Source organism: Coregonus clupeaformis, chromosome 8, assembly GCF_020615455.1.
Source record: "Coregonus clupeaformis isolate EN_2021a chromosome 8, ASM2061545v1, whole genome shotgun sequence".
NCBI lineage: Eukaryota > Metazoa > Chordata > Actinopteri > Salmoniformes > Salmonidae > Coregonus > Coregonus clupeaformis.
Window position 1 is genome coordinate 65469775 of NC_059199.1, and position 21888 is coordinate 65491662.

At 42.4% G+C, this 21888-nt stretch overlaps 3 protein-coding genes across 6 annotated transcripts in view; 2 read left to right on the plus strand and 1 right to left on the minus strand.

Moving 5' to 3' along the window:
- Nucleotides 1-1163: 1163 nt before the first annotated feature.
- Nucleotides 1164-13857, plus strand: LOC121572384 (presenilin-2). Of its 3 annotated transcripts, none has more exons than XM_045222147.1 (11): nt 1164-1304; nt 1689-1852; nt 3823-4043; nt 5125-5266; nt 5503-5570; nt 6256-6476; nt 7520-7618; nt 8306-8374; nt 8589-8711; nt 9059-9174; nt 11908-13857. In XM_045222147.1, the coding sequence occupies exons 2-11, from the start codon at nt 1724-1726 to the stop codon at nt 12061-12063; spliced, it is 1344 nt and encodes a 447-aa protein (XP_045078082.1). In that variant the 5' UTR covers nt 1164-1304; nt 1689-1723; the 3' UTR covers nt 12064-13857. The 3 variants fall into 3 exon arrangements, with proteins under 3 accessions (XP_045078082.1, XP_045078083.1, XP_041740374.2); XM_045222148.1 differs by having other exon boundaries at nt 1704-1852; XM_041884440.2 differs by having other exon boundaries at nt 1165-1304; nt 1686-1852.
- A 465-nt stretch (nt 13858-14322) lies between these two features.
- Nucleotides 14323-15976, minus strand: LOC123480988 (protein dpy-30 homolog). Its single transcript, XM_045222150.1, has 5 exons — nt 15906-15976; nt 15357-15397; nt 15199-15246; nt 14727-14869; nt 14323-14532 (listed from the first exon to the last, which is right to left on the minus strand). The coding sequence occupies exons 1-5, from the start codon at nt 15913-15915 to the stop codon at nt 14460-14462; spliced, it is 315 nt and encodes a 104-aa protein (XP_045078085.1). The 5' UTR covers nt 15916-15976; the 3' UTR covers nt 14323-14459.
- Nucleotides 15977-16024: 48 nt separating this feature from the next.
- LOC121572383 (spastin) overlaps nt 16025-21888 on the plus strand; it is a 32567-nt gene continuing 26703 nt past the window's right edge. For both annotated transcript variants that reach the window (XM_045222149.1, XM_041884439.2), the window contains exons 1-3: nt 16025-16541; nt 20295-20378; nt 20695-20778. In XM_045222149.1, coding sequence (XP_045078084.1) covers nt 16184-16541; nt 20295-20378; nt 20695-20778 — 526 coding nt within the window. In that variant the 5' untranslated portion in view covers nt 16025-16183. The remainder of the gene's footprint in view (nt 16542-20294; nt 20379-20694; nt 20779-21888) is intronic.

Here is a 21888-nt window from a genome sequence, read left to right on the forward strand (position 1 = left end):
AACATGAAACATGACATAATACAGAACATTAATAGACAATAACAGCTCAAGGACAGAACTACATACATTTTAAAATGGCTAGGTCAAATAGGGGAGAGGCATTGTGCTGTGAGGTGTTGCTTTATCAGGGTTTTTTTTAAACCAGGTTTGAGCAATATGAGATGGAAGGGAGTTCCATGCAATAATGGCTCTATATAATACCGCATGCTTTCTTGAATTTGTTCTGGATTTGGGGACTGTGAAAAGACCCCTGGTGGCATGTCTGGTGGGGTAAGTGTGTGTGTGTAAGTTGACTATGCAAACAATTTGGAATTTTCAGCACATTGTTTCTTATAAAAAGAAGTGATGCAGTCAGTCTCTCCTCAACTCTTAGCCAAGAGAGACTGGCATGCATAGTATTTATATTAGCCCTCTGATTACAATGCCACTCTGTTCTGGGCCAGCTGCAGCTTCACTAGGTCTTTCTTTGCAGCACTTGACCACATGACTGGACAATAATCAAGATAAGACAACTAGAGCCTGCAGGAGTTGCTTTTTTGAGTGTGGTGTCAAAAAAGCAGAGCATCTCTTTATTATGGACAGACCTCTCCCCATCTTCACAACCATTGAATCTACATGTTTTGACCATGACAGTTTACAAACTAAGGTAACACCAAGTAATTGAGTCTCCTCAACTTGTTCAACAGCCACACCATTCATTTCCAGATTCAGCTGTGGTCTAGAGTTTAGGGAATGATTTGTACCAAATGCAATGCTCAAATATCATGTAGTAGCCTAAACCTATCGATGTTACATTGAGCTGGGTGAATGGAATATGAAGGACAGTCATCCAATATGCTGAAATAGAAATAAGGCCATGCTCATAAACATTATTGATCGTCCTCCCTAATCTTAAACGGCACCGACTGCCACTGGTGCCAATTTTAAAACCTATTTTAATGTATTTTTATTCCAGGCTTTAAGGCAACAAATCATTTGAAAGGGGGTGTAGACTTTATATAGGCACTGTAAGATGAGGGAGTTGTATTTGCACCAAAAAAAATGGTTACAAGTTTAATAAATGATTTTTTCTATATTTTTTATTCTTATTTTTTTGTGTATTTTTACGAAGCAACATTTTTTTGAAGTCACAAGTTGTCTAGTGACGTTTCAGAAGCACGGATCACGTGGTCCACCAGGCATCAGCTGATGACTTCTGTTGTTGCCATTCTGCTTGTCGTTGGAGATTGCAGAAGCGCTTTCTTTCATCCAAGAACGGACTCGGTTTCCTTGGTCTTGTTGATGTCCAATTAAGGATTAAGAAGGTACTTTGACACGTTTAAAAACTAACTTTAATATAATATGTACAGCTTTTTTTCTTATACTAATACGCTTGCTAGCTAGTCAGCAAGCTAACTTGCACTTCTCACAATCTGATCTAAATACCAGACTGTAGTGGCTAAATCAATCCATTGCGTTAAGTCTCCTTTTAGCTAGCTACATAACGTTAGAGTATCCTGAAATTATGTATACAGTTTTAGCCTACGTTTTTCGATGCCAACATACTCGATAATGTAGTCAGTCAAAAAAAGAGCCTGCGGGACTATAATGATTGGGCGTCAGTAAAGTTGCAGTTCCTTCGGGTTTTTTTTGTCAATAACGTCGCAATGAATTTTGCCTTGACTCGTTTGTAAAAAATTTTGCAGCAGTGTCCCTCTCCTCAGCCGTTGCTAACATTCCATCCATGAGTGCCTCGGACAGTGAAGAGGACTCCTACAATGAGAGGACAGCTCTGGTTGCATCCAAGATACCGCCTGTGCCATTTTACCAACAAGACCCCGACCAACCCCAGCCTGCAGACATGGAGCCCAGGGTAGGTGTCCTCTGCACTGTTGGGCAAGTGCTCTTTCCCGGAGCGGGGACACCTTGGATCATTTCAAGGCTCTATCTCAATTGGTCTTTGTGATTCCTTGCATCCTATCTCCTCACCTCCTTCGCAACCGTATTGGAGGAGATGGTCCAAGGTCCCTCCCAGGACCCTCCCCAAAGCATTTTGAGAAGTAGGCGAGGAGAGCGGATGCAATGAATTGAGAAAGAGCATTTGAATCAAGTGTCTAACTCTTAGATAGTGGTGATTGTGATGAAGATATACAGTCGTGGTCAAAACTTTTGAGAATGACACGAATACTAATTTTCACAAAGTCTGCTGCCTCAGTTTTGATGATGGCAATTTGCATATACTCTAGAATGTCATTAAGAGTGATCAGATGAATTGCAATTAATTGCAAAGTCCCTCTTTGCCATGAAAATGAACTTAATCCCCAAAACAAATTTCCACTGCATTTCAGCCCTGCCACAAAAGGACCAGCTGACATCATGTCAGTGATTCTCTCGTTAATATAGGTGAGAGTGTTGACGAGGACAAGGCTGGAGATCACTCTGTCATGCTGATTGAGTTAGAATAACAGACTGGAAGCTTTAAAAGAAGGGTGGTGCTTGAAATCACTGTTCTTCTTCTGTTAACCATGGTTACCTGCAAGGAAACACGTGCCGTCATCATTGCTTTGCACAAAAAGGGCTTCACAGGCAAGGATATTGCTGCTAGTAGATTGCACCTAAATCAACCATTTATCGGATCATCAAGAACTTCAAGGAGAGAGGTTCAATTGTTGTGAAGAAGGCGTCAGGGCGCCCAAGAAAGTCCAGCAAGCGCCAGGACCGTCTCCTAAAGTTGATTCAGCTGCAGGATTGGGGCACCACCAGTGCAGAGCTTGCTCAAGAATGGCAGCAGGCAGGTGTGAGTGCATCTGCACGCACAGTGAGGCGAATACTTTTGGAGGATGGCCTGGTGTCAAGAAGGGCAGAAAATAAGCCACTTCTCTCCAGGAAAAACATCAGGGACAGACTGATATTCTGCAAAAGGTACAGGGATTGGACTGCTGAGGACTGGGGTAAAGTAATTTTCTCTGATGAATCCCCTTTCCGATTGTTTGGGGCATCCGGAAAAAAGCTTGTCCGGAGAAGATGATGTGAGCGCTACCATCAGTCCTGTGTCATGCTAACCCTAAAGCATCCTGAGACCATTCATGTGTGGGGTTGCTTCTCAGCCAAGGGAGTGGGCTCACTCACACTTTTGCCTAAGAACACAGCCATGAATAAAGAATGGTACCAACAAATCCTCAGAGAGCAACTTCTCCCAACCATCCAAGAACAGTTTGGTGACGAACAATACCTTTTCCAGCATGATGGAGCACCTTGCCATAAGGCAAAAGTGATAACTAAGTGGCTCGGGGAACAAAACATAAAAAATGTGGGTCCATGGCCAGGAAACTCCCCAGACCTTAATCCCATTGAGAACTTGTGGTCAATCCTCAAGAGGCGGGTGGACAAACAAAAACCCACAAATTCTGACAAACTCCAAGCATTGATTATACAAGAATGGGCTGCCATCAGTCAGGATGTGGCCCAGAAGTTAATTGACAGCATGCCAGGGCGAATTGCAGAGGTCTTGAAAAAGAAGGGTCAACACTGCAAATATTGACTCTTTGCATAAACTTAATGTAATTGTCAATAAAAGCCTTTGACACTTATGGAATGCTTGTAATTATACTTCAGTATACCATAGTAACATCTGACAAAAATATCTCATAACACTGAAGCAGCGAACTTTGTGAAGACCAATTCTTGTGTCATTCTCAAAACTTTTGACCACGACTGTACTGTGGGTACCACAGCCACTACTTTCGATTGACTCCTTCATAGTGCAATAATGACACTATTATTCACACCATGTACTATTTCCATGTAATAAGCAATGCTAAAAAATGCTCCATTACCTTGCAGCGGCGCCCGGTGGCCCCAGAGCCTGCAGCTGAGCCCCCCAGCCTGGACAGGAGTGCCGTGGAGCGGGAGCCCGTAGACCTGGAGGACGACGAGGAACGTACCCTCAAGTACGGCGCCAAGCATGTCATCATGCTGTTCGTCCCCGTCACCCTTTGCATGGTGGTCGTCGTAGCCACCATCAAGTCGGTCAGCTTCTACACTGAGAAGAACGGACAGCAGCTGTAAGTGTTTTTCCTTCCGTTTAGTAACATTGGGTTATGTTCATGAGGCATCAAACGGAAGAAAACACAGCGGGGAGGGGCTGCTACCTGGACCTGTCCAATAAGAAATAAAAAAATGTGTGTTCTGTTTCAAAACGTTTTCTGTTGTGTGCCCTAATGAACACGACCCAGTGTAATATGAGAAGAGACGCTTCTTTGCGTGATGATATGAGATGAGCTGCTTCTATGCAAGACATTGTGAGACGAGGTGGTTCTCGCAGATCTTTATGACAGCTCCTTAAGGGAACTTTTCCTGGGATTTGACACTGACATGCTTAGAACTTAGTTGTCTTAATAACTTGAGTATGTTACGCAACTGGTTTTCCCACACTTTAGTACAAGCTAAGTTCATATCTAGCTCACAGGAACTAAGGCTAAATTAGGGGTGGTCCACCCTCCCTACTATAACATCTTGAAATCCAGTAGAATAAGGTGTGTTCGCGTAGGGCTGGAGCAAAATCCTGCAGGAGGGTAGCTAGCTAGTATTCTGAGAAGGGTTGGCCACTTATGAGATAAAGATTAGGTGTAGATAATATTAGGTTTAGAGTGAAGTTGCCCCTAGATGCTGATCCAGGGTCAGTTCTGCATTTCCCCCACCAATAGTTAAGGTTAGGATTGGGGGAGGGGAAGCTGATCCTAGATCTGTACCTAGGGGGAAACTACACATTTTACATTTACATTTTAGTCATTTAGCAGACGCTCTTATCCAGAGCGACTTACAGTTAAGTGAGTGCATACATTTTCATACTGGCCCCCCGTGGGAATCGAACCCACAACCCTGGCGTTGCAAACGCCATGCTCTACCAACTGAGCTACATCCCTGCAGGCCATTCCCTCCCCTACCCTGGACGACGCTGGCTAATTGTGCGCCGCCCCATGGGTCTCCCGGTTGCGGCCGGCTACGGCAGAGTCTGGATTTGAACCAGGATCTCTAGTGGCGATGCAGTGCCTTAGACCACTGCGCCACTCGGGAGACACCACGGAGCATAGTATTAGTGTCAGGCCGATTTCATGATTGTTGATTTGACTCTGGCCCTGTTAGGATCTACACGCCATTCACAGAGGACACAGACACGGTGGGCGAGCGGCTGCTCAACTCTGTGCTCAACACCCTCATCATGATCAGCGTCATCGTGGTCATGACCATCTTCCTGGTCGTGCTCTACAAATACCGCTGCTACAAGGTGAGACAGACCAAGGGTGTATTCAGTGATGTGAAACATTCTGAACGTTGCAGATAGAAATAGAATGAATACAGCGGACACGATTCCCTGGTATTCTATCTGACAGGTAATCATATCTGTTGTTTTACACCGTGCATTTCTATCTAAACGTTCTGTAACGTTACATCCTACTGAACAGGCCCCAAGCTTGGAGTGCTACATTCTAATGCTGTGTGTCATGGTTCATTCTGTCCTAGTTCATTCACGGATGGCTCATCCTGTCCTCACTGATGCTGCTCTTCTGGTTCAGCTTCATGTACCTGGGGTGAGTGGCCCTCCCTGCAATTGTTTGGAGTCAGCTGTATGGTATCATGCCTGGCTGTTGTGGTTGTTTCAAGGAGACAGCGGGACACGGAGGCTGTCTCAAATAATATATAGGCTATTGATACACGCAGCAAGGGGAACTGATACTGCTGCCTCATTGGAAGCAGAACCTGTTAATATGTATTTTGCTGCCACTTTTCTCTGTGGCTATTGAGAAATTTCCAAAAATATTGCCTTATAGAAATTTCCACCACACTAGTGTATTAAGTAATATTATATTACAATGCTTGTGTTGTTAGCTAAAACGTATCCCCCCTCAGCTTTTCTTATTTAAAGAACTGTCTGACAGATCTGAAAGATCACCTTAGTCCCTGGGACAGAGATTTAACTTAAACAGAACCCCACTGTCTTCACTTACAGCAAAGGCAGCATTCTAATTCCTCAGTTCAAACTCTGGATGGGAGCATCTCAACAGTTTAATGTGAATTCCTCATCCTAAAAGACAGGACAGATGAAAGGAAGGGAATTCATCTGACCTACTCAGATCACTATGGATGAAGGATAGGAGGTGAGGAAAGGAAGCCACTAGTGACCATTGAGATACGTCCCTTGTCTGTAAAGCAGTTTGAGGTTTGAATGCACTTTAAATCAAGTTTGATTTGACAAATCTCTCTCCTCCTATCCAGGGAGGTATTTAAAACCTACAACATGGCCATGGATTACCCCACAGTAGCCATGATCATCTGGAACTTTGGGGCGGTGGGAATGATCTGCATACACTGGAAGGGGCCCCTGCAGCTGCAGCAGGCCTACCTCATCTCTATCTCGGCCCTCATGGCCCTGGTGTTCATCAAGTACCTGCCCGAGTGGTCCGCCTGGGTCATCCTGGGAGCCATCTCCGTCTACGGTGAGTAGGAGGGCTCAGAGAACATATTGCTTGTGGTTTCTACTGTCTGGGGAAACAACCCCTAGCAATTTAGTCTCTAGTCTAGACACTGAGGTGATTTGAAACGATTGGATAGGTATAAGGTCCTTGAATAGGTATAATCATTTCCACTTAGGATATCCCTACAGTCGTGGTCAAAAGTTTTGAGAATGACACAAGTATTGGTCTTCACAAAGTTGAACAGGCATAAAAAAATTTACCTCTTACACTAAAAAGGGCATTATCATCATTTTCACAATTTCAGTGTGAAAATATCACTAAAAAATTAAAATCAAGTTTGACTGCACTGCCCCTTTAAAAACCAGTAGCCTTGAGCAGAGATTTGAGGGGGAATTGACTTGAATGGATCACTGCAGCATGTCTTGACTGTTCAAGTTACCACTTCACTTGTGATCTATTGAAGTTGGAGTGCCAAGTTATCCTCAAAAGAACCCAAAGTTGGTTGAGAGGGACATCAATGCCTAATTCAAATTGATCAATAGTGCAATTTGTAAGTCGCTCTGGATAAGAGCGTCTGCTAAATGACGTAAATGTAAATGTGTCATTCTCAAAACTTTTGACCACGACTGTAGGCAAGGTGGAGGTTCCATCTTTTGTCTAGAAACGTAGCAGATTTGAAAGTATTGGAGTGGTGCAAGGTCCTTGGATGGGTATAAATTCCACCTAGCCTATCCCAGTGCAAGGTGAATCTACCATCTTATTACTTATACCTATCTAATCCTTTCAGATCTTCGTGAATAGCCAAGAGGGTTAGAGGCTACAGGTTGTTTCTGGACGGGCCCTTTGATTTAATGGTATAGGTGTTAAATTGACACTTATTTTTGTCTGTAATGGTAGAGCAGTTATCATGCTGCTGTACAGACATTGACTATTAGCTGAGCACCACCTATCAAAAAGTGTGCGATTTCATCATGTATAAATGTTGCAATCATTCTTCCAGTAGTTCAGTACTTTTTTTGCTCATTCAGAAATTCCCGTGTCATGCTGTTGTCCTTTGTTTGCAGATTTGGTTGCAGTCTTGTGCCCCAAAGGTCCTCTCAGGATGCTTGTAGAGACAGCACAGGAGCGCAACGAGCCCATCTTCCCTGCACTCATATATTCATGTAAGTACAAGGTTTTGTTCATTGGGGCACACCGTAGCGAACTGTTTTGCAACAGAAAGTGTTTCTTGTTAAACAAGTTCAGGGGTGTGTATTATCTTGAAACCAAACGGAATGAATTTGTCCAATAAACTCTCATTTTTGTTGCACATTGTTTTGCTACGGTGCAAAAGGTTTTGTTACCATTTGAGTTTGTTTTTTTCATTATCATTCTTACAATTTTAATTTATTTTAAATATGGTGGGTGAATATATTTGTCCTATTTCACACATGTACAAGTGTGTATTATACACATGTGTGAAGTGGAAATATAATTGATAGATTTATTTTTTTCAATCTCCCAATTCCCCCTGAGACACCCTCAGAGAGTAGGGTCACAGCCACAGTCTGCCATTATCATCTGGAGCAATTTAGGGTTAAGTGCTTTGGTCAAGGACACATAATGAACACTACCCAGCTCTGAGGGAATAGGCATCATACAAAGCAGTGGCTCGTTGTCTTGGTGCCCTTTATGTGTGTTTGTTTTAGTTCAATTCAGATTTGACCAAAATGTTTGTTCGGTTTCTTTGAGCTGGTTCTCGAGCCTTTGGTATGGTTCGTAATTTCCTTCCATAAGGATGCCTTTCGACCAAAATTACGAGTCTTGCAGAATTGCACCAGTTTCCTAATAAGACTTTCATTTCGTTTTAGCTGCCATGATATGGATGGTTGGGATGGCCAACCCAGCAAGAAATGCAGAGCCCACAAATGAAGATACAGGTAGGTGTCGTATAATTTCTGCTTATAACCCTTTGGCTTTAACAATGTTCAGTTTGTTCCTAGTCTCAACCATAGATATAGTTATATTGTCTATGGTATCAACAGTCAAACAGTTTAACATTGTAACGTTCAAGTGCACTGTAGATTTGAATGCAGAACAGATTTGAATGAAGGACTTAAAATGAATAAACTGTTGCCATTTTCGGTTCCTCAGACGAGGAAGCACATCAGAGTGAGGGCAGCGCCCTGGCGAGAGACTGGGCGGAGCCAGAGACCCAAGTGTCCTCAGGGATCAACAGGTCCTACTCAACCGAGGACGACCTAGACGAGGAAGACCGTGAGTACTTTCTGAATCCTAAATCAACCACTAACCCCTACCCCCTACGCACGTCTGTAGGATCTGAAAGGATCGGATGGGTGTAAGCAATGGTGGTGAACATTACACCAATCCTATCAGAGGGCAAAATGTAGTCATTTGCCATTTCTAGCCAATCCTTTAAGGTCTCCACAAATGCATAGGGGGTAGTGTTCTAGGGGTTGATTGGGCAAACATCTCCCATAGCAACATTTTCTCTCAATTATTTTTAGAATGAATTTGTTTGTTTTTTATTTTATAATAAATGTGGTCTCTTGTGGTGTGAAACTAATCCATATGGACATGCTGTGGTGTGGTATAATCTTTAGGAGGAGTCAAGCTGGGACTGGGGGACTTCATCTTCTACAGTGTGCTGGTGGGGAAGGCTGCCGCCACCGGAGGAGACTGGAACACCACGCTGGCCTGCTTTGTGGCCATTCTCATCGTGAGTGTTGCAGCCAGACCTAGGGCTGTTGCAGTGACCGTATTACCGCCACACCGTCAATCATGAGTCATAACCGCAGTAAAATTCCATGTGACCATTGAGTAATCTCCTTTTATGCACTCTGGACATGCGTTGGTAGTACTCAACTCGCTAACGACCATCAAGTTGCTAATGGTCTGGTACTCAGGGCTCTATTGTCCCTCTAACCACTCTGACATCAATGCAAAATCACATCAAACACTTATCATCAAAACAGTATTGTGCTTTTAAAACTCACCTCACTGAAGTTCAACAACAGTTTGAAACTGAGTGGAAAACATGGTCTCTGTGGATGTTGTTTCAAAGTGAACAGCGCTTTCTAAGGTGATAATTAATTCAAAACACCAATAAGCATATTAAAGCTTATTTATGCATAGGCCTATATATGAGCCCAAGCTTAATTTTAAATTAATTAAAATAATGATTGTCCCATAATACAGTGATCCCTCGCCACTTCGCGGTTCACTTATCGCGGATTCGCTATTTTGCGGATTTTCATAATGCATTTTTTTTTTTGGTGCATTGTGCTCTGCATTCTGATTCGCTAAAAACTCACTCCCGCTTCTTGTATCAAAACATGCTACGAATTGTGCTATCATTTTGTCGTCTCGTGCAGTTATGTGTACGTACATAAAACAGCTTGGCAAATTTACATTAAGTTGGCCAAATTATCTTGTAATTTCGAACATCTCCTAAACCCATAATGTCGAGCGAAACGGCCTGGACCGACAAAAGCACCTGCGGATGGGCCCAAACGGCGGAAGATGCTACCTATCTCAGATAAAGTTAAACTTCTGGACATGCTAAGGGAAGGTAAAGCTATGCAGCCGTTGCTCGCCATTACGGAATCAATGAATCTTCCGTTCGTTACATAAAGAAGGAGGAAAAAACATAAGGACGACAGCAGCAGTCAATTTTAATACGAATGCAAAAAGGGTTGTAACTGTCCGCAACAAGACCATGGTACGGATGGAGACGGCATTAGCTCTGTGGACTAATGACTGCAGGAAAAAAACATAACCCTGGATACAAACGTTATCTGCACAAAAGCGAGAATGCTGTATGAAAACTTTGCTGTCAGTGACGGGGAAGAGGAGAGGATGCCGGGCCCTCAGCAAGTGCTGCTGACACAGTGGGAGAGGATGCCAGGCCCCCAGCAAGTGCTGCTGACAAAGTGCCAAGCGCATTTAATGCAAGCAAGGGCTGGTTTGAAAAGTTTAAGAAACGCTTTGGACTTAAAAATGTTTGTCTGCACGGTGAGATGGCGTCTGCGGATACCGCTGAGGCAGAAGCCTTCGTGAACAATAAATTCAAGGCGATCATTGAGGAGGGGGGGGGATATAAGCCCGAACAAGTTTTTAACATGGATGAGACTGCCTTATTTTGAAACGAATGCCCTCCCGCACCTTCATCATGCAGGAAGAAGCCAAAGCCCCAGGATTTAAAGTTCACAAAGACCGTTTGACCCTGGCTATGTGCGCAACCGGAGGCTCGCTTGACGAGGTCCACCACTCTGCCGTAGAAACAGCTGTGAATCTGGCTAAACAGATTGGAGGAGACGGCTTTAATGACATGAGTCCGGATGACATAAACGCCCTGATTGATGGAGACGCACAGCCGCTGACCGATGCAGAGCTGGCAGAAATGACAAAGCCACAAAGCGACGATGAAAGAGAAGAGGGAGAAGAGGACACGAGAGATGAGGAGGAAGGACTAACGCTTGGTCGCTTAGCAACCATGGTGCGAATGGCCACTGAACTTAAGCGAGTAGCTGAGGAATGGGACCCTTTGATGAGCCGTTCGTTACAGTTCTCCAACGTAATCGATGGTGGCATGTCGGTGTACAAGGATCTTTTTGCAAAGAAGAAAAAAGAGCGACAACAGCTGCCTATCACTATGTTCTTCTCCCGAACAAACACACCTGCACCGCGGGCTTCAGAAGAAGAGAACACTGCAGAGCCGCAGTCAGGATGCAGCGGCCCAGTCTGAAGAGCAGTGAAACGGCCTACACGTGAGTCACTGTATTTGTATACATGTAATAGTTGCTAATTGTAAAAAAAAAAAGTTTTCTATTTCGCGGATTTCACTTATCGCGGGTCATTTTCGGAACGTAACCCCCGCGATAAACGAGGGATTACTGTATACTAAACATAGCCTACCGCATATTATGCACGGCAGTAAAACATTTAAAAAAATTATAATAATGTATTTGGTACATAATTGGTCTAACCTATACTCTAAAATTCAACAAATTCTAGTAATTGCCTTTGAGTGTGGACTGTATTATTATGCATACTGGATGGACTGGTTACCGTATTCTACGCTCCAAACGTTCTATCCATGAGTCTGGGAGTGAACGTATAGGCCTAGGTGATGCTGTTGGTTCATTGATTAGGCAGGGTGGCTTACAGAGTTAGCCTACAATTATAGTTTATAACTTTATTAGTTTTTTCTAATTGTATTTATGTATGTTTAACTGCTCAGTTGCAAGTCTGAACTAAGGTTCATGATAAGCAGACCCATAGTAAACTAGAAAGGTAGTTTCAGCAGAAACTTTGGAATGGGTGTTGATTGCTAGCCTATTTAGTGTGGTGGCTAAGCTGAAATAGCCCTAAAAACTGTGTGATAAAGCACCAAATGTGGCCCATTTGTGGATTTGAACTGTTCTTTAATGACCCCTTCTGTGTCTCACAGGGACTCTGCCTCACTCTTCTGCTGCTGGCCATATTCAAGAAGGCCCTCCCAGCTCTCCCCATCTCCATCACCTTCGGCCTGGTCTTCTACTTCTCTACAGACAACCTGGTCCGCCCCTTTATGGACAACCTCGCCGCCCACCAGTTCTACATCTGACTTCCCCTCTGGGGGTCAGTGGAACGCACAACCATTTTTTCCCCCACGCCTGTTCTCGTGTTTTCCACCAATGGTAGTCTGTGAGCAAAGATTTGATTGGGGGGGCTATAATGCTTTTAAATCAGATTGTGTATATTTTGCTAACAGGTCACCACAAACAAGGGTAAAATGCATCAGGGATTGTTTCATGGGGCAGATAGACAGATACACGTGTCTTGTATCAATGTGTCTCAGTTCTTATTTTCCAGATATAGGATGGCGTCAAGTTGTTTCTTCTCATTAGATAGGTAAATTTCGATAAGATGCAGGTCAGAAACAGGACATTATCAGGAGAAATCACATTTGTATTAAGCACTACATTTACATTTAAGTCATTTAGCAGACGCTCTTATCCAGAGCGACTTACAAATTGCACTATTGATCAATTTGAATTAGGCATTGATGTCCCTCTCAACCAACTTTGGGTTCTTTTGAGGATAACTTGGCACTCCAACTTCAATAGATCACAAGTGAAGTGGTAACTTGAACAGTCAAGACATGCTGCAGTGATCCATTCAAGTCAATTCCCCCTCAAATCTCTGCTCAAGGCTACTGGTTTTTAAAGGGGCAGTGCAGTCAAACTTGATTTTTCTTTTTTAATGATATTTTCACACTGAAATTGTGAAAATGATGATAATGCCCTTTTTAGTGTAAGAGGTTTATTTTTTTATGCCTGTTCAAGTGGGATGGAGTTTTTGGCCCACAGTATGACATCACAATCTGATCTGAGTATTCTGACCAATGACCCCTTTAACAAAAATGGTTCGCTCCTACAGACATTGAATCCCGTGGCTGAGGCTTGCTATATAAAGCAGGCAGACAGGTTACTGAGTGTATTTGGTGTTATTTTCATGAAATAAACAGTGATTTATTAGACAGTGATGATTTAAAAATGTAATTAAAAAAAGACTGCATGGGAGCTTTAATGTCTTGAGAAAGCGGAAACCCAGAAAGTCAAATATATTTTAGTGCTTCACTTCGAGTAGTGTTTACTTGATAAATGAAATATCAAGATTCCAACCCTGTTGCCCTTCTGTAAATAAGTTGAATGAAATGAATAGAATAACAATCAAGCATAGATTAAAATGAAAGTTTTGTTTGAGGCGTTCTGTTTGTCAATCGATTCAATCTTGTAGGACTCGTAGGAAATTATTTAACTTGACATTTTCTATTTTCTAATAGTTGGTTTGTATCCAAATAGAAGTCAAATCATACTCCATTTTGCTAATTGCTTCTGAGTTGCCATGTATGGTGAAGGAGGGCGCCAAAAGGTGTAGGGTGAAGTTGCCCATAGACGCTGATCTTGGGTCAGTTTTGCATTTCCCCTCTAATGATTAAGTTTAGGATTGTGGCAGAGGCTGATGCTAGATCTGTACCTAGGGGAAACATTATCCCGGAGTGCTCAAAACCAGAAACTAAACATGAAGCATGCTGGTCCTAACTAGCCTGAAATCCAAACTGACATTCTCTGTTTATCAGTTTGTATTGCAGTCTAGGTTCTAACTGCTCACTGAAGACTAAAACTTGGTGGTAGCTTGAAAAACTCAAATACTGGTCTGCTGTTTGAATGGAGTGCTTTTATATGCACAGAGAGTGTCTTTATATTGAATATATATATTTTATAGAATGTAATGATGTAACATTTGATTTTATTTATCTTACACTTAAATGAAGTTCTGGATGGATTTAATTTAATTATTGTCGTGTACTGTTTTCATTGTGTTGTGCAATAAAGTGGTACTTCTGCTAAATTAATTCCAAGAGCACAAATCTCACAAGATGAAAGGGTGATTCCAAAATTACATTTTAGAGTTATTTAGCACAAACTTCCCTGTTTGTTGTATTTCTTATGATTAATAGAATGGAGGTTGGGGCGTCTGAGATTTGACCCTTTTATCAAAAGGGGTTCATCACCAGCTCTGTAGCTCAACTTGTGGTATAATAAAACAAGGCACTGGAATAATACATGCGTCATTTGGCAATATGAAACATGGACTGGACTGGTTCTCAACATTACATCACAAAACATAGAAAATGGGACATTGTTCATTAAAAAGCAATGTTCCCTCTTGTAGGCGTTTTGGTAAATGGACTGAATTTGAATATTTTGACCTGAAGGGGACCATGATACAAGGGAACTTGAGGTGCAAACTAGTGTGTTTGTCTGTTTTGTAGATATTACTTTACCTCTGACATTTGCACTAAAAGAAGAGTACCATATTTCCCTGCAGCACCATCTTTATTCTGGTTTAAAAAACGACACAGTATCATTAGCAAACATAACCAATGACAGAAACAACAATTTTCTTGATTTTAAACATATGGCCTCAAAGTGCACATTTCCATCCGCCCGGGGCTTAATTTCGATCTTCAAACTGTGATTTGTTCTTGAGAAGGAAGGCTGCTAAGAATTCAATAGGATTTGCAGGTCTGAAAGAAGACAACATGGAGAAAGGCACATATTTAAAGTCTGGTAACTTGACAGTTACTTGAAACCCAAATGCTCTTCCCTTTTCATAGTACTGCCTGTTCTATACATTTGACAAATGCATTGCCAAACATGTCACTCAGAAATGTGAATGGGAAAAAAAATCTGAACCCCTGCACAGACATTTTCAACATACCTTTCCTTGGCCAGCACAGATAAGCCTTGAAGAAGAATGGGCACCACTGTCTGATCCAAATATGCCCTGGTGGGGAGCGACTGCAGATCCACCTTCTGTTTGGAGACCTTCTCTGTGTTGGCTTTCTCATTTTCAACTATTCTCTACACAATTAGGTGGTGAAAGCAGAGATACAGAAATGTCAACAGTTACCACTACTCAAGCCACTATCCATGTATGTTAGCATCTTAAAAGTGTACTCTGAATTGCAGTCTCATGTTTTTTTTAACCAAAAAGCAGAGTTTCACACATTAGTGCCTGCTATGCTAGAGAGCTGTGCATAAATTGCTTATTCAGTAGACAATCAAGGTTACCATAACTCTCACAATTCAGTGTGATAGTTTGAGTCTTTGAAATGGCCCCCTTTTCATGGACATGATTTTCTGAAAGGCACATTTTGCATCCAGAAAAATTATCGTATTGATTGTCATACCTGGATGTTTTCTGTCAGTCCAAATTCAGAATGTGGGTTTTCAGCAATCTAAAAAGGAGCAGGAATATGTATTCATTTAAATTAGTGTAACTATCAAACACACATTTAAAATCAACAGAACCACTTTAAATCCCTAACTACATTTGTATTAGACTTACTGGAGTGTGCCCCTCCATAGATTGGTCTGCGTCCGTGTGATCTGAGAGAAACATACATTAATGTCAACTACCTACATTCTAGACAACATAAAGAGGATAGTCAGTCAGTTAACGTAAATGTCTTCAGAATCATTCGGAGACAGATCAGCAGCAATATCAAAATGTCAACAACCGCAAGGACGGTGGTTCTGCCATCGTTTATCTATAACGTAAAATACACACACTTACTCCAGATTAAGTTCAGGTAGCTAACTACATAGCATGACCATCCACTCTTCAAGCCAAAGAAGGTACCCTACATGTAGGCTAGCTACAGCAATGTCGAAGTGGCGGGTTAACGAACGTTACTTTAGCTAATTGACTAGCTAACGTTATCATGCTAGCAACGACCTTCCACTGTTAACCACTGACTGTTACCGAGATAACAGACTGGATTAAACAAATTGTTGGGGTATAAGGAAATATTTCAAGCTAAATGTACCACTAAAATTGACAACAACTATAGTAGAACGTACAAACATGCCAATAAACGAACCACATTTCACTTACCGTCCGCCATGTTTGTTGTTAGTATTTACGCAATGTGCGTGGTCTCTACGTAAAATCTTGGTTGCAGTTACGTACTGTCTCTGATAGGACAAGAGTGCGAGTGCCCCTCCTCTCTTACCCTTTTGTTAGTTTGGTAATCGTCCCGTCCAATTTGATCAACATTTGGACCACCATGTCGGAGAATGTGTGGCAACTGTAGACGCTACAAAAGTTGAGAGGCAACCCAAGCAAAAGGCAAGACCGTTATGTTATGGATACGATAGCGAGTCGTCGGGTGAATGAGTTCTCCGGGAGGAAGAGGCAGCAGAAAGAAGCGAGGCCCTGCAGGGTCCCCGCCCGACGGAGGGGACACTTGCGACCAGGTGTCACTACATAAACGAACTTTGTACTACTTCTCCTACCCACTGCTGGCGTTGTTTGCAGTGCTCCGTGTCCTCGTCTTGCATTTTGGCGTACTCTTCGCCTGGCTTTGCGAGCGGCTGTCTCGTGCTATGGCTGCGAGACCCAAACAACGGGCAGCAGACGAGCATGTGATCAAGGTGTGCGAGCAGGACAGCGGCGAGCAGATCCGAAACCACCACAAACAAGCATTCGAGTACATCTCAGTGGCTCTGAGAATTGACGAGGATGACAAAGGTATGGTATTTGCAGCAGCACCACTGACTGTTGGCTAGCTGGGCTTAGCTTTAGTCACTTTACCTCTACCCACATGTACATATTACCTCGACTAACCTGTGCCCCCGCACATTGACTCTGTACCGGTAGCCCCTGTATATAGCCTCGCTACTGTTATTTTACTGCTGCTCTTTAATGATTTATAATTTTTCTTATATATATATATATATATATATATATATTTTTTTTACTTAACACTTATTTTTCTTAACTGCATTGTTGGTTAAGGGCTTGTAAGCATTTCACGGTAAGGTCTACCTACACCTGTTTTATTCAGCGCATGTGACAAATACAATTTGATTTGATTTAACAGCAGTTGTCAAGTTATCAACTGTTATACACCCATGTGTGGATAATGCAAACAAAGATACTACTGTCAATACAGATTGAAACAACTGGTTCAATTTAACTAGGCCTATTGCTTCAAACACAGGCTCTGTACCCAAACAGCAAAGCAATGGAGCATGTCAACATATTATGATGTTCTAAATGCAAACCAGGAAGTACAGAAAGAGAGGTCTGTTTTCTTACTAGTTCAAGTTGTGATTTTCTGCATGATGAAAGGTGTGGTGCTGAAGTGTTGATCCCTGACATGTTGTGTATTTATGGGGCTTTCCATAGAAACCGCACATCGTTTTTATAAAGTCATCATGCAGACAAAGAGAGAGAAGTTGTTCTGTCAATGACATTCAGTCTGCAATCACATACCGATATTAGCTTATTGGACTACAGATGCATATCTGTCCATTATACCACCACACTATTACTACAATAGCTTACTGTTGAGCTGGTTGACAGAGTTATGCAGACTGTTCAATATGGCTAGGTCTCAGACTGGCTGAATGCAGTCAGGCATATGGTAGGCCCAGGGGCGAAAGGGGCCAATATGTTAGCGGCTAAGTGCGGGGGACAGCCACCAGTAGACCCAGCCCACTATTTGCTGCTTTTTTTTTTATCGTGATGATCTAGTCTAACTAGCCTGCATAAATTAAGGTGCCAATGAATATTTTACAGTTAGTTAAAAAAGGAAAATAAGAAAGATGGGCAATAGTCTGTGGATATGCAAAAACCAGCAAATAAGTATGGTTGGTCCTCCTTCGTACCACCGTGTTTTGGAAACCAGGACGGTTCACATTCCCAATATACTGTTCACATACACACAGTAGCCTATACAATACAACAGCAGAGCTACTGCCTATCTGCATGTGCCTTGCTCCAATCTGTGTGATCCCAGGGGATCAATAGACATGTGCTGGGATGATGTGAGCCGACATTAATTGGTATCGTCAGCAGGGTGGAAAATGCCATCCGATTCCCTCTCCTCTCAGAGTTGGCCGTGTCATCATGCATGGGTGAACAGAATGAATCAAGTTCCTTCGTGACTATTTACAATGTTCCAATGTACTGTAACTGGGGTGTAATCATTAGTCCAAACAGCTGGAAAAAGGAAGGTTTTGCAACTAAAACAATTTCTATTGGACAAATTCAGGTAGGTCCCTCCCCGTTCCATTTGTTTGCGTTTAAGAAACTCCTCCCCTCAATACACAGGGGCCGGAGGACATAGGACAACAGGCTACAGTCAGTGGGGCATCTTGCTATGTTTTGAAAGGCCTAGGCTATACTTTCGTGAAGTTGGTGAGTTTGGTTAGTTAGACCCGCGTTTTCAATGCACACACCCAAAATCTATTGATTATCTTTCTCCCAGACTCCTAGGTCTGTCATAAGCTAACCTCGTCCCCAAGCTATTGAGCACAGCAGTGTCTTGAGTCAGGCTATAGATAAGCCAAACCCTTACCGTGCTGAAGGCAGAATTTTAAGACATCTGATCATCTGCTTTAGCGTAGTAGTTGGAGTAAAGCAGAGTCCAGCCTAATCTTCCAGCCCTGGAAACCCCCTACATCTGCATCCTCGTCTTCTCTGCCAATGTTCGATTGACCTACTGAACTGGCTGGAGCGACGTGCCAAGGGGATTACTGTACTCTACCGCTATACTGTACATCCTCAGGTTTAGCCTAGTGAACACAGTCACACCAGTCCCAAACCATTGCATATATTCAGGGGTTGACTGTATATTGTATATTTCTACCACTCAGTGTTTTTTTTTTCGAGTAGGCCTATACTGCAGTGTAGGAAGCCTCTTGTGCTCTTTTCCAACTAGGCCACTCCCATATCAGACATCCAGTTTCCCTGTGTAGCACCATTGTGATGGCATGGGGAGAGAAAATGGTTTTGGGATCACGGAACAAAGGGCCCGATTCAACCGAGGGCCTTGGACTCTTTTGTGAGGCTTTTGTACGCTTAGCTCTCCCTCTGCCGTCACTTTGAACATGAGTCCCCCAGTATGCCGCACTGTTGGCCCACATCTTTTGAAACAAACGACTTGTGTTATTGAAATCTAGGTTTGTTGGTTTGTCTCACTGAAAGATGGGGCATTCCCAGTCCCTGTCTTGGTCTATCTAAATGTCCTACTTTGTTTTTACCATGGTTGGACATTAGCTTATACATGGAATTAGATCTGGAATCTTTTCATATCTTATCATGAGTCATGACCTTTTCAATGAAGGCTAAGCTTATATCACATCCATCTATTTATTAGCATTAAAAGGCTCTGGCCTGTATCATGCCCCTAAGTAACCTACATCTGTAGAGATGAGTGGTGATTTGAAGTGAAAGTCGAAAATCCATCTTAATTATTTATTTATATATTGACATGGGGAGGGCCGGAGTGGCAGCTATCATTGTCCTTAAATGGCTAGAGGATACCATGACAGTTCTCATATTGCTAAGATCCTAATCGAAGCAATACATAGGCCACAGCAGAGTCTTGTTCATCAGGGCATGCAACTTAATAAAAAACCAAAACATTTTGCAATGGAAAAACTAAAATCAGCGATTCTTATTCGACAATTCCTCCCTGTTTCAGCCTGTTTTCTCATTTTAGTGCCTAATGAACACAACTCAACTGAACCCAGTTGAATTTTAGGGCCTGTCTGACTGCCTTGGGGATTAGGGAGCCCCGGTCTCAAAAATACTCAGAATCACTCATAATAATAATAATAATAATATGCCATTTAGCAGACGCTTTTATCCAAAGCGACTTACAGTCATGCGTGCATACATTTTTGTGTATGGGTGGTCCCGGGGATCGAACCCACTACCTTGGCGTTACAAGCGCCGTGCTCTACCAGCTGAGCTACAGAGGACCACTCATGAGGAGTGGATATCCTGTATATTCTCACAGCTATGAAAATCAGTCCCATGACTTGACACTGCTCCAGGCCAGGGGAGTTTAAGAGACTGGGTCAGTCATGTGAAATGATTAATTATAGTTCACTTCATTATGGTTTACACACTGATTGATCCATGAATCTCTGTAGCTTTGTTTGAGGTCATGACTGTCTGTTATGCCACGCAAATGTCTGTTTTTACTACACTTCCCATGCCTCTTGAGATGCTATACCTTTAGGCAACACATAAACATGTAAAATATGTGGCCTAAAACATGAAGGCCTAATGCATGGCAAATATGTACTGTAGACTAAAGGATGCTTAGCCTACTGCAAAAGTACTAAATAGCCTATCTCATGCTTTTACATTGGCTTTTGTTGGATCTTATTTGACTGTGAGCAATTTCTTTGTATGTACTCTAACCTCAAAATGCTATTTTTCTGGGCTTGTCTGACTGTCCCGACCTTGTGGTTTGTGTGTTACTAGTGCACAAGGAGCAGGCAGTCCAGTGGTACAAACGCGGAATCGCAGAGCTCGAGCGGGGCATCGCGATCGAGGTAGCTGAAAGCGGTGAGTTGACTGTGCATACTTTGCTGTATTTTGTATTTCCTAGGACCTATAGTGCAGATTTCTTCAACAACTCTGGAGAGCTAGTGATATGCAGGGTTTTGTTTCAGCCTAGCACTAACACACATTGTTCAGCTCAGTGGTCCTGATTTGAAACAGCTAGTGTGTGGCTGCTGGGCTGGAACAAAAACCTGCATACCCAGTAGCTCTACGACCGGAGTTGGAGACCTCTTCTATAGCAACAAAAAAAAAGTGGAAAACAATTACGAAAACTGCTATTTTACTTATTGATTTGTTTTTAATCTCTCTTCTCTTCCAGGCGAGAAATGTGAACGTGATAAACGTCTACAGGCCAAGATGATCACCAATCTGATCATGGCAAAGGATCGCCTGGAGCTTTTAGGTGAGAATCGAGCATTTGGAAATTTTTTGAATGTCTTGCCTCCGCGTCCGCATTGATACCGCATGGCACCTTCTGACCGACTACATGCATGTTGAATGCGTGGCAGGACATTGTTTGATTGTGTGACATAATGTTTGATTGTGTGACATTTGTTGCTTTTCATGATAGCTTAGATACAGTATGTCTGTTAGCTTTGTATGGAGTGATTTCAGTGCCAATGGAAATTGTATTTGAATTCCATAATTTTGAATTTGTATAAGGATATTGAATTTGAATTAAATATTTTTGAATTTGTAATGCACAAATTGAATCATTAAATTCATAAATTGAACTTGTATTTCAGGATTTGAAACTGAATTGAATGAATATTGCATTCAGTTTTAATTCAATTTCAATTTGATTGAATATTAAATATTTTAATCCATTTCTAATTGTCATATGCTTCGTATACAGGTGTAGACTAACAGTGAAACGCTTACTTACGGGCCCTTTCCACCAATGCAGAATACAATAAAAAAATGTTATAATGATAGGATTTTGTTTTGTAAACGAGGAATAAATACACAATGAGCAATGATAGCTTAGCATATACGTGGGGTACCGAGTCGATGTACAGGGTTACGAGGAAATTGAGGAGATAATGTATGTACATATAGGTTTGGGTAAGGTGACTTGGCAACAGGATAGATAATAGACAGTAGCAGCAGTGTATGTGATGTGTGTGTGTGTGTGGCGAATGTGTGTACGTGTTATGTGTGAGGTGAGTGTGTGTGTGTGTGTTGGAGTGTCAGTGTAAGTACTGTATGTGTGAGTGTGTGGGTAGAGTCCAGTGTGTATGCATAGAGTCAAAGTTAGTGCAAAAAGGGTCAATGCAGATAGTCTGGGTAGCTATTTGGTTAACTATTTAGCAGTCTTATGGCTTTGTGGTAGAAGCTGCAGGAGCCTTTTGGTCCCAGACTTAGCGCTCCGGTACCGTTTGACGTGTGGTAGCAGAGAGAACAGTCTATGACTTGGGGGCTGGAGTCTTTGACCATTTTTAGGGCCTTCCTTTGACACCGCCTGGTATAGAGGTCCTGGATGGCAGAGAGTTTGACCCCAGTGATGTACTGG

Excerpts from the sequence above, each read along its gene's own strand:
- LOC121572384 (XM_045222147.1), top strand. The coding sequence starts at position 1,724 with ATGAGTGCCTCGGACAGTGAAGAGGACTCCTACAATGAGAGGACAGCT. Across the intron at positions 1,853-3,822 it reads CTGCAGACATGGAGCCCAGG|CGGCGCCCGGTGGCCCCAGA; the intron begins GTAGGTGTCCTC and ends ATTACCTTGCAG. Across the intron at positions 7,619-8,305 it reads CCCTGCACTCATATATTCAT|CTGCCATGATATGGATGGTT; the intron begins GTAAGTACAAGG and ends ATTTCGTTTTAG.
- LOC123480988 (XM_045222150.1), bottom strand. Across the intron at positions 15,247-15,356 it reads CTATGGAGGGGCACACTCCA|ATTGCTGAAAACCCACATTC; the intron begins GTAAGTCTAATA and ends GCTCCTTTTTAG. Across the intron at positions 14,870-15,198 it reads GACTGACAGAAAACATCCAG|AGAATAGTTGAAAATGAGAA; the intron begins GTATGACAATCA and ends CTAATTGTGTAG.